At 30.4% G+C, this 12,878-nt stretch overlaps 1 protein-coding gene across 1 annotated transcript in view; it reads right to left on the bottom strand.

Annotated features, from left to right (window-relative positions):
- STXBP5L (syntaxin binding protein 5 like) overlaps window positions 1-12,878 on the bottom strand; it is a 279,142-nt gene that overhangs the window by 174,593 nt on the left and 91,671 nt on the right. The window contains exons 7-8 of the mRNA XM_011355337.1: window positions 11,282-11,405; window positions 2,799-2,877 (exon numbers count right to left, since the gene is read on the bottom strand). Coding sequence (XP_011353639.1) covers window positions 2,799-2,877; window positions 11,282-11,405 — 203 coding nt within the window. The remainder of the gene's footprint in view (window positions 1-2,798; window positions 2,878-11,281; window positions 11,406-12,878) is intronic.

Genomic DNA, 12,878 nt, shown 5'->3' on the forward strand with positions numbered 1-12,878 from the left:
ATCTATATGTGGGATATAAACCTAAAAGCAACAAATGAACAGGACAAACAGAGACTCATGGACATGGACTATAGACTAGTGGTTAGCAGAGGGTGGGAGTGGAGAAGGAGCGAGGAGATAGATGGAGTAAAGGGGGTCAAATATGTGGTGACAGAAAGAAATCTAACTATGGGAGGTGAACATACATTTTAAATATATATATGTCTTACTATTTAAGTGTACAACTAAAACTTATTGAATTTAGTTAACCAATGTCACCATAATGAATAAATTAATTAATTTATGAAAAAGGACCAATTTTGTTATTTCTAAATATATATTTATGTTAGTAAGAAGACTTCTCCAGATTAAATCATTTCTAAAGAAATGAGTATAGGTTTTGTGTACCTTTGACTGTTACTTTGTTTTGCAACAAAAGTCACAACTCGGAAAACATATCTTTTCATACTTACTGACCTTAATATCTGCTTCAAATATTAATAAAGACAATAACTATTTTTTCCATGTAAAAGTGAGTAAATTAATTCTCACCTCCTAGTACTAATCCAAACATAGGATAAGATGCAATTTACTCTCCCTCTTTTTTGTAAGCACATTGGAAAAATGTCCTTTCTAATATTGGAAAAGAGCAAACTTTTTCTGCTCTCATTATGGCTCTGAATCAGAAAACACTGTGTGTAAATTTAATTGTTGATATATGTGCACTTTTCTGTAAACTACCAAATGATTGAATAAAAAGTTATTTACTCAGGAAACGCTTAGGGAACCACTCATGGATAATGCATTAGATATTTAATTATCAGATTAAATCCGCATTAGTATTGTCCTCATTTAATTAATAAGGTTAAATAATAACTAAGCAGAAAAACCCAAAAGAAAACAGATCAGACTTCAAAGCCTATTCGCCTATGCAGTGATCTGTACTGCCTGTAGTACAAAGTAGCTACAATTTACTGAATGATTACCATGCATATTGGCAATATATTGGCATATATTGTGCCATGAGCACATATAAAGTAAATTTTATGTAATCCTCAACCCAGTTGAGTAAAGCACTATTAGCCCCATTTTGTAGATGAGGAGTCTGGGATTCATGCAGAGTAAATAACTTATTCAGGTTACACATCTTGTGAGTGGCAGGGCAAGCTTCAAATCCAAATCCAAAAGTCCATGTTTTTTATTTCTAATGTTTCTCAAATTATGTGATAATCATCTACAGTATCAGAGGGGCACTAGATTCATTCGGCTGATCACTTTGTGAGATATATAGAGATGTTGTACACCTGAAACTAATATAATATTATATGCCAACTATAACTGAAAAATAAAAAATATTATTTAAAAACTTCATGAAAGGAAATTTATCTTTGGGTGGTGAACACAGTGTAATATATACATGGCATTTTATTGAATTGTACACTTGAAACCTATATAATTTTATTAACAATATCATTCCAATAAATTTAATAAAAAATAATAAAAATAAAATGGAGAGAAAATTTTAAAAACCTATTTACCAGTCATCAAATATATGACATTACAAATTTATGCATAATTTAATTTAATCCTCCCAACCAGCACAATTAGATAAGTCTAGTTAATGAGGAAATTAGAGTTTAAAAGAGTTAGTTAAAATGTTCAATGTCATATAGCTGTCTTACTCTATAAGCCAATAACCTTAACCATTACTTTACACTCTTGACTTGAATTCTGGATTCCTCAAGTACCCTCTCTCCACCTTCACTCTTTCCTCCCTTTCCCTGTTACTAACCTATCATTCCTTAAGTACCATCTCAGGCATCTCCTTTCCCAAGAAGAATTTCACTGATCTCTCTCTTCACTGTTCTCCACTCTCTCTAGGGTTAGGTGACTTTTGCTGTGCTCTCATAGTATGTCTCTATGAAAGTACCTCACTTGTTGTATAGAAACCATAAGTTTATGGCCTTACTTCTGCTACTAGACTACAACAGATTCAAAATTAGGCAGTATTCTTTTCCATTTTAATATACCTAACAAACTGCACAAATATACATATATGTATTTTGTATAAGTTTTATATATAAATAAACTACATATGTATACTGGTTAAAAATGACCATAATGTTATTGTATTCAACTTTTAGAATAGATATAAACAACATTAAGTATACCTATAATACCAAAAAAATTCTAGTGTGAGCAGATAAGTAATACAAAGTAGGATTGTCCAATTTAGGATTATAATAAAATTTAAATTTAAGCACGATTTGGAATTATGGTAATTTTGTATGAATATATTACCATTAATAATTATTGCAAGTAAATAGAATATTGTTGCAGTATAAGATATGGTTGTATTTTATTATGCCAACATACATAATTGTTTATCTTTCAAATTAATTATAATCTTTCCAACTTCAGAATTTAAGATCCTAAAGTACAGAGGCTTGGTTATGTATTTAATTCCTTCATGTGCAATACCAATAAATAGCTCTGCTTAACAATGCTAAATGACTGCTACTACCAATGTGCATTGCCAAAAAGTCCTACATTGTTAAAATTAATGTATATAAAACTCATCTTAATATTCATAGAAATTTTAAAATAATAAACAGCTGTTATTTGTAATATTCATAATAATGATCATCATAGATATGCTTATTAGACAATGAGAAATCTTTTACTGTTAATATAGAGGATTCTGCCAGTTAATATAATTACATAAAACTTTAAAAATACATAAACATTAAACGTTATCTGTCTTTCTTGCCTCTGTTTCTTATATATTTTCCCATATCTCCCAAAGTAAAAATGCATACCTGTTTCTACATGTCTTGTATTCTACTTTAAGAATTGGTTTACATGATTCAGATTTTCTTCCTTCTCTTTGACTTTTTCCTAAAGAAAGGAAAAGGATTTTATTAGATCTGATTTAAATTCTACTCATCCATGAGAATTAAAAAGTTTTACTAAAGGAATATAAAGAAAAAAGATAATGTAATTATGTATTTTTTATAATAGGATAAACACATGTTTATGTATCCTAATATTTTTGTTAAATTTGTAAACAATTTATTGAATCTTAACAATTGACTGCTATGTAATCAATAAAGTTATTTGTGAACTTATCAAATTTGTATTGCTTTACATTCTCCATATATAAACCTAGTCTCATGTAAGGTTATTTTAATTAAGTTTCAAGATAAAATAATTTTGTAACTGAAGATATACATATTTACCTACAAAGTGAAATGTATTATTATGAAAATCCATACTAGGCTAAAAATTTTATCTGTAATACAAGCAAACCCCTTTCATATACAGAAAAACGATATTTAAAGTTTATGATAGACTACCAAAACCATTGCATTTTCATCAAATTCATTAAAGAAAGTCCATTAGACAAGGAACACAGATTATACACTTCATGATTTTAAAAAGTAATTTTAATGATGGTATCTATTTGCATAAAAAAATAATAGTTTCTTGTAGGGGAAGTGTTATGTTCTTTAGATTCCATAAGATTTTGAATAAAGAATCAAAAAAAGTATGAAATGGAAGGAAAACTACTTCTGCATCTAACATACTTATCTTTCAATTTATTCTTTTGCTTATGATTCTGTGTCTCACTTTGATAAAATTGATATTCTTTGATGATATATATTTTTTATTTTAGTAATTACCCTTACTTATTCTTGTAGTGCTACAATTGTTTATAGACATAGATACCTATTATATAAGGAGGTGTTTACATGCATATATGTGTAAATTTTCAGGATAGCTTCAGAGTGGCATAGCCAAAACCAAATAGAATGTCATGATAGTTGTATTTAATTTGTTTAAAGGGCAGGGTGTCAGCATACAACATGCCTTATCTGCTTTTTCAAAGCAAGCTTTTGGCATGCTTTCCAAAATTGCTTTATGAAGAGACACTTTAGCTCAAGGACTCACTCTGAACAGTTGTCTTAGGGAGGAAGAATAGCTTAGCTGGTTGCTGATTACTGGTTTTGGTAATGAATGAGAATAGAAAGAACAAAATGACACAGCCAAAAAAAGAGATCCATTCTTTTCATGGTGATGTCTTTTTCATCCAGTGCTTCTCTAATAATTGCCAAGCCATTAATTAACCAAAACAGTATATGTCATATTGTCAATATTTATGGAACCAATTATTATTTTTCAATCAGTACACATTGGTATTATGTACTGATTTCAGTAGAAAAAAAGTTATCTAATAATTAATTAACATTTTACTTCAATGTCCAACTCCAAAATTAATTTGGGGGTAAAGGTTTACTTCTGTGATTATATTCATTTCCTGTCAATAATTAAAATATGCTTAAATGTCATATTGTGTAAAAATCAGAATCAACAACTCCATTTATTGAAAATCCTTATGTTCAGAGTATTAGACTAAGTGTCAGGGTACAAAGAAATAACTGACCATCGAGAAGTATAAAATTTGCTAAATTAAACAAAACAAATATAAGAACAACAATATGAGGTACCATAAGCAAATGAGTGATAGACATAAAGTGTTGTAAAAGATGAGAATAAAACTGTGGTTTCCTTTTATAATAGAAGACTTTATGGAGTTCTACAAAAAACTTTACCTAAAGGCTAGACTGAGCACTAATAGATAGAATTTGGGTAGGAGAGCATAAGAAAAGATATGGAGACAGAATGTGCCTAGTGTGTTGAAGGAATAATGAATAAGCCAATTTGGGTAGATTAAAAGATTCATGTAAAAGAATAGTGAAAAAAATGCTAATGAGGTGCAAGGAGCCAGACTGGCAATCTATAAAACTGGCAATATAGACAATGGACGGTCACTGAAAGCTTTCATGCTGGGAAGTGAAATATTTTAGAAATGTGAATAAGGCTTCATTTACTAGAGCAATTTTGAGGACATAAGATACTGATGCTGGAAAAATAAGTAGGAGATTATTGCAACAGTGCAGCGAGAAAAAAAAAAAACAGGAAAAAGAAGAAAGAAAAATGAATAATCTTAAATGTGGAATATCATTAATCACACCAACATATGCATAATGGGAGTACGAAAAGGAGAAGAAAGAAAAGAGAAAAAAAACATTCATAAAATCATGCTTGAAAACTTTATAAATTGGATGAAAAGCATTATCTTCACATCTAAGAACCTCAATGAACTCCATGTGTGATAAAAAGCAAAAATATTGAGCCACAGATACATCACAGTAAAAATGCTAAAAGCCAAAAAGAAAATCTTGAAAGCAGCAAGAGAAAAATGACTTATCACATACAAGAGAGCCCCAATAAGATTAACAGCTGACTTTCTTATTAGAAAAATAAAATGGAGCCAAAAACAAAGAGTATCGGTAAAGGTAATTACATAGATAATTACAAAAGACAACATAAATGCATATTTCTTCTCCAATCTTCTCTTAAGAAGCAATTGTTAAAATAATATGTACATAATTATAGTGTGGATATATAACACATTTGACAATAACAACACAAAGAAGATAGGTGGGAACAAAGCTATACTAGAACAAGAAAATGACACCAAATGGTAATTTGAATCCACAGAAAAAGAAGAGAACCACAAATGATAAGCAAAAAGGTTAACATAACAAATTCTACACACACACACGCACACACACACATATGTATAATGGATCTATTTTCTTTTGTCAACTTCTTTAAAAGATGAAAATACTACAAGACCATGCACAGACCTTATGTCTGTAGCCCTAGACTACTTCATACTTTCAAATTAGCCCATACTTAGGCTTTAAAAATTCATTTAAAAAAATTATTGCTAAAGCTTTTTCTGGTGTTAGTGGCATCCAATGGTATCTGCCCTAGACAAGCAAAGGCAGGTACTTGTTCTCCCTGTAGGCACCTTTTTCTCCCCAGATTTTAAGTTAGTTGTTTGCTCTGTCTCCTTAATTCTCTGATGAATTCAATAAAAGTTTTAATTTGCAGTTTGTCTAGTTTTTTGTTGTTGTTATATGAGTGGTAATGATGCTTCTCCCAGCTTTCTATCTCTATGTGGAGATTAAACAACACACTTCTGAATAATACAAAAGTCAAAGGATAAATATCAAAAGCAATTTTAAAATGTCTTGAACTAAATGAAAATGAAAACACAACTTATCAAAATTTGTGGGATGCAGCAAAAGCAGTGCTTAGAGGAAAATTTATATCATTGAATGCATATATTAAAAAAGAAGAAAGATATAAAATCAATCATCTAAGTTTCCACCTTAGAACCCTAGAAATAGAAGGACAAATTAAATCCAAGTACAGCAGAAGAAAATAGTAAGAATTAGAGCAAACATAAATGAAATCGAAAACAAGAAACCCACAGAGAAAATCAAGAAAATCTAAAGCTGATTCTCTGAAAAGATCAATAAAATAGACAAGCCTCTAACCTGGTTAACTAAGAAAAAAAGAGAGAGGACACAAATTCCTAATATCAGAAATGAAAGAGTAGATATCACTAAAGATCCCATGACATAAAAAGGAGAATAAAGGAATACTATGAAAAACTCTATGCCTACAAATTTGAAAATCTAGATGAAATGAACTAATTCCTTAAAAGACACAATCTGCCAAAACTCACACAAGAAGAAATGGGCAATCTGAACAAGTTTATATCTATTAAAGAAATTAAATTAATAATCAATAATCTTCCAAAACAGAATGCATCAGACCCAGATGGGTTCACTGGTGAATTCTACCAAATATTTAAGTAAAAAATTATATTCTTACAATCCCTACAATTCTCTACAATATCAAAGATAAAAGCAGAAGGAATTCTTCCTAACTCATTCTATGAGGCCAGCATTACTCTAACACCCAAATCAAAAACATTACCAAAAGAAAAAAAAAAACAAAAAACAAACCACAAACCAATATCTGTCATGAGCATTAATGTAAAAATCATTAACAAAATAGCAAATTAAATCCAACAATGTATTAAAAGAATTCTATACCATGACTAAATGTGATTTATGCCAGGTATGCAGGCTTGTTTAACATTTAATAACCAATTAATATAACCCATTACATCAACAGGCTAAAAAAGAAAAATCGCATTATACAAATAGATTCAGAAAAAGCATTTGATAAAATCCACATCCATTTATGATAAAAAAAACTCTCAGTAAACTAAGAATACATGGAAACTTAGTCAACATGATGATGATGAATATCTACAAAAAACCTGCTGGTGACATTATACTTAATGGTGAAACTCACATCTTTCCTAGTAAAGTTAAGAAAGAGCAAGGCAAGGTTGTCCCCTCTTACTATTCCCTTACAAGATTATGCTAGAGTCCTAGCTAATGAAATAGGAGAATAAAACAAAATGTAAGGCACACAGATTGGAAAGGAAGAAATAAAACTGTTAGCAAATGACACAACCGTCTATGTAGGAAATCTGAAACAATCAACAAAAATATCTTCTGGAACTAAGAAGTGATTATAGCAAGGTTGCAAGATACAATTTTAATATATAAAAGTCTATTGTTTTTCTATATACCAGCAAAAAATAAGTAGAAATTTTTTATTTCTATATTGTAATTGCTAGTTTAAATTTTTTTAACTAAATTTATTATGGTAACATTGGTTAATAAAATTAATTAGGTTTCAAGTGTACGATTCAATAATACATCATCTATATATTGCATTATGTGTTTATCACCCAAAGTTAAGTCTCCTTCTGTCACCATATATTTGACTCTCACTATCCTTTTTTACCTCCCCTCTCTACTTTTTCTTTCTGGTAACCACTAAATTGTCGTCTGTGTCCATGAGTTTCTGTTTGTCTTTCAGTTTTATATCTCACATATGAGTGAAATCATATGGTTTCAACTTTTCCTGTCTGACTTATTTCACTTGGCGTGATAATCTCAAGATCCATCCATGTTGTCACAAATGTCAGTATTTCATCTTTTCTTATAGCTGAGTAATATTCCATTGTATATACGTACCACATCTTCTTTATCTAATCATCTGTTGAGGACAATTTGTTTCCATGTCTTGGTCACTGTGGATAAAGCCACAATGAACATCGGGGTACATATATCTTCACAGATACATGTTTTCAAATTTAGGGGGTAGATACCCAAAAGAGGGAATCCTGGGTCATATGGTAATTCTATTCTTAAATTTTTTGAGGAACCTCCATACTATTTTCCAGAGTGGCTGTACCAAATTACACTCTCACCAGCAGTAAGTGACGGTTCTTTTATCTCTACAACCTCTCCAACACTTATTACTTGTCCTGTTGATGATAGCCATTCTAACAGGCATGAGGTGGTATCTCATTGTGGTTTTGATTCCTATTTCCCTAAAAGCTAGTGAAGTTGAGCATCTTTTCATATGGTCTGATGGCCATTTGTGTGTGTTCTTGGGAGAAGTGTCTGTTCAGGTCCTCTGCCCATTTTTTAATGGGAATGTTTGCTTTTATGTTGTTAAGTTGTATGAGTTATTCATATATTTTTAAATGTGATATTAAAAATATAATACCATTTATATTAGCACCTAAAAAATGAAATACTTAGGTATAAGTCTAACAAAATATAAGATCTATATGGGTAAAACGAAAAATCTCTGATAAGTAAAATCAAAGAACTAAATAAATGGAGAGATAGTTCATATTCATGGATAGGAAGACAATATTGTCAAGATGTCAGTTCACCCCTATTTGATCTATAAATTCAATGCAATCTTGATCAAAATCCAAGCACGTTAGTTTGTAGACATTGGCAAACTGATATCAATGTTTATATGAAGAGGCATTAGATCCAGTAAAACCAATACAATAATGAAGAAGAACAAAGGGGAAATACTGAAACTATGAGGATTTTAAGACTTATATAAAATTACAGTTATCAAAACAATGTGGTATTGGAGAAATATAGACAAATAGATCAATCCTATAGAAAACAAAAAATAAACTGGTAGGCCTAAATCCAACCCAACAGTAATTACATTTAATATTAATGGACTAAATATTCCAACTAAATGATATAAGACTGGATAAAAAAAAAAAAAGCAAGACCCATCTATATGCTCTCTATAAGAGACATAAGGAATGTCTAATAATAAAGACTCAAAATGCATAGTAGGAAAAATAAGAGAGTCAAATATATGGTGGCAGAAGGAAATTTAACTTTGGGTGGTGAACACACAATGCAATATACATATTATTGAATTATACACTTGAAATCTATACAATTTTATTAACCAATATCACCCCAATAATTTAATAAAAAGAAAATTAAAGTGAAAAGTAGACAATTTTATTATCATGTTAGGAAATTTTAATACCACTCTTTCAGAAATTGATAGTACTAATCATATATTGGGAAAATCACAGAGGATCTGATTAATGTTATTAAACACCTTTACCTATTTGAGTTTTAAAGTATGTAAAGCAGGAAGGAAGAGAATTAGAATGAAAAATCCATAATAATAGAGATTTTAATTTACCTCTCTCAGAATTGAAAAATCAAACAACAAAAACATGCAAAAATTTAAACAGTACAAAATAAACAAAATTTCAAGTTTGACCTTTGTGTAACAATTAAGAAATGTACATTCTTCTCAAGTACACTTGGAACTTTATAGTAATTGTGTATGTCTAGTTATAAAGCATATCTCAGTAAATTCTGTAGAACTAGTACAAAGCCACAGTCTCTGACTATGACTAATTGTAAAAACTATAAACACTTTTAGAAGTTAGAAATCACATATCTAAATAACTGATAGGTAAAAAGTAGAATTATAATAGGGATTAGAAAATACCTCAAACTGAATATTTATGAAACTTTACATAATATTAATGAAATTACATATCAAAATTTATAGGATACAGCTGAAGTGCCATTTAGAAAAAAAATTTTATTTTAGAAAATAAAAACAGCTAAATTAAAGGGAACGAAATGAACCCAAAGAATATAAATAGATATGACCGTGGATACCAAAATCACTGACACTGACTTAATTATGTCATAGTCAGTCACCAGGAATTTAATTTGATTTATATGTTATGAGAGAAACAGATGTCGATGTTTTCAACAAACTGTGAACAGAACTACAGTTCTTTTAAAAAGGAAAACAAAATTAAAGAAAACAACCCAAAGTAATAAAATAAATATGGATATGGTAAAACATGTGAAAGGATTAAATATCCAATCAACTGAAGAAGAACTTGTATAGAAGTTGACTGTTGAGAATAAAAAGAAAACTTATGAATAAATCTTATTGCACATTTGCAAACAAAAGACATAACGATTTTTTTTTTTTTTAGCAGAGGTGGAGAGGAAGGGAACCCACCATACAAATGAATAATTAAACCTGAGTGGATGTATAGCAAACACCTATCAAGGTTTCCATATGGCAATCTTTAAATAAAGCATCTCAAGTAAGTGTCTAAATGTAATCTCTAAGTAAAGCGGCGAGGTTAAATACATTAATCATTTACAGATGCAGCATGCAACTGTGGTACAAAAATTGACAGACCAACACAAGATGAATAATTTTAACTAGTGATTTATAAGTCACTCATTATACAAAACCACTTATTTTAAAGTGTGACACTATAAAAAATGCTCAGAAATTATAAGATAGAATGTGTTTGATTAACTGCAAGGTTTTGACCTCTCTGTTCCTAGAAACAACCAACGATGTGAGGTAAACATGGAACTCAGATCATCACCAATATTCTTGGAGATAATATGGTCATCTGAATAAAAGATATTCATACTATTGAACTTTTTATTCTGCCCAGTTAGGTAAACAGATCCAACATAAATGCTAAATACCTCTTTTCAGTGAGGAAGATATTATAAATACAACCTATAAGAATACCACAGTCATAATTTAGTGGAATCAAATGGCAAAAATGGAAATAAATGGGGAAACTAGAAAACAACAGATTATAAAGCGGTACAGGACTTAGGTCTGAAAGTCAGATCTAGGTAATGCCATTTTCTCACTAGCTCCTTAACCTTTAAAATTGGCCAAATACATCCTCTGCTTCAGATACATTAACCATCCATTATCTAATTTTGGTTGGAAGGGTCTATATAAATATCACTTACAAAGCAGGAAAGTGGATAGACAGGAAGAAGGGAAGCACAGAAAGTTTAGGGCATAATATAGGGGATCTGAAGGAGGTATAAAAGAAGTATTTAGAATCAGAAGCTATGTTCTATCACCTCTTTCTACCAAACACACTGATACCGCCTCTCCTACTTTAAGTGAAGGCACAGTAATTCTAGTTTCTTTCTTTTGAAAGCATATGTCTTACCATGCGGAATTGTGGTCTGGAAAGGACGACTTGGGCTTTTCAGGTTCCATAAAGTCAAGCTGCCATCTGAATGGCTGCACATGAACTGTTTGCCTTCATGGTGCCAATCAATTGAATGAATAGCCTAATGAAATAACAATTAAAAACAAGCAGAGAGGGGAAAAGTTGATATGTTATATCATTCTATATTCCAAAGGAAAAATATTATAACATAAAATTACTATAGCAATAACACTTAAGAAACATATGTATTTTTTCTGACCTAGATGACACTATGTTTAGTTTAGCTCTCTACAGTCTTATAAAAGGATACAAAAACTCATCTCTTGAAATAAAGAAAATTTCTTAATAGCATTAGATCCCAGAACTTTTTATTATAAGTTCTATGTCCTCCTTGTATCCTATAATGCTTCCTTGAAAAATTATTTACATAGAAATAAAAGCAAGGTTATCAGAAGGTAATTTCTAATAAGGTAGTAGCCTAGTTACATTTAAAGAAGTCAATTTAAAAAATAATTTACATAAGAGCTACCATCTGAGGACTTACTATGCGCCAGACCAATGGTAAGCACTTTATGTACATTATTTCATTTAATGATAAAACAGGTACTATTTTCTCCAATTTACACATGGCAAAATAGACCTAGAAAGATATTTGTTCAGGTCACACAACTCAGAGCCAAGGTCTAACTACAAACACATATTCTCAGTCATTGTACCATATTGCCTCTAACATAAACAATTTAAATTGATTTGAAGCAAGAAGAGTTCACAATTTTTTTTTTATATTTACAAGTTCACTCTGTTGTTGTGAATTAAGAAGTACTATTCCATTTTCCTAAATTGTTTTACTCCCAGTGGTAGTACAGTGTCTTGCAAAAAAATATATGTTGAATGAACAAGCAATTAATGTCATCATACATGCCCACATCCTTGGTATTTTTTCTAAATATATGGAACTTGGATAATGTACTAAGCACTATGGGACAAGCTATAGTAGACATAAAAGCTGAATAGATGTATAAGACATGATCCTTTCCTTAAAGGAACTTAAAAAAATAGTGAGACAGAAAAGACTAATGTGTATGAACTTCCAAACAATAAGTAATATTAGAGTTACAGCTAATTGACAGCTAGAGTAATCATTAGACATATCGTAAAGGAAATATGATATAAGCTGTACCTGAAAAGATAAATAAGATTTAATTAAGTGTAAAAAATAGCATGAAACTCTAGACATGTTTTTCTCTCACCCCGTTCTTCATTACTAGGCAGAGAAGATTTATTTTTTGCCAGGGTTCAAGACGCAGTTGGGGAGGGAGAGAACACTCTTCTTTATCTTCTCCTTTGCTTATTTCTTCTCATGGTTATAGCTGGCTCGAGGGAAATGTTACTTTTTGCTTCCTCTACATGTTAACTTGGATGAACCTTAGTCAATTTAAAGTTCTCTCAGACTGCCTTTTACAAACAGTGGGAGCAGAGAAAATGTCTCCAGCCCTAACCCTTCTTCCTATACCAGTGAATTTCTACCTACTAGAGAAAATAGATACAAAAATAATAGCTACAACACAAAATCATAACAAGTAAGTACTATAAA

Source organism: Pteropus vampyrus, unplaced genomic scaffold (assembly GCF_000151845.1).
Source record: "Pteropus vampyrus isolate Shadow unplaced genomic scaffold, Pvam_2.0 Scaffold1, whole genome shotgun sequence".
Classification (NCBI taxonomy): domain Eukaryota; kingdom Metazoa; phylum Chordata; class Mammalia; order Chiroptera; family Pteropodidae; genus Pteropus; species Pteropus vampyrus.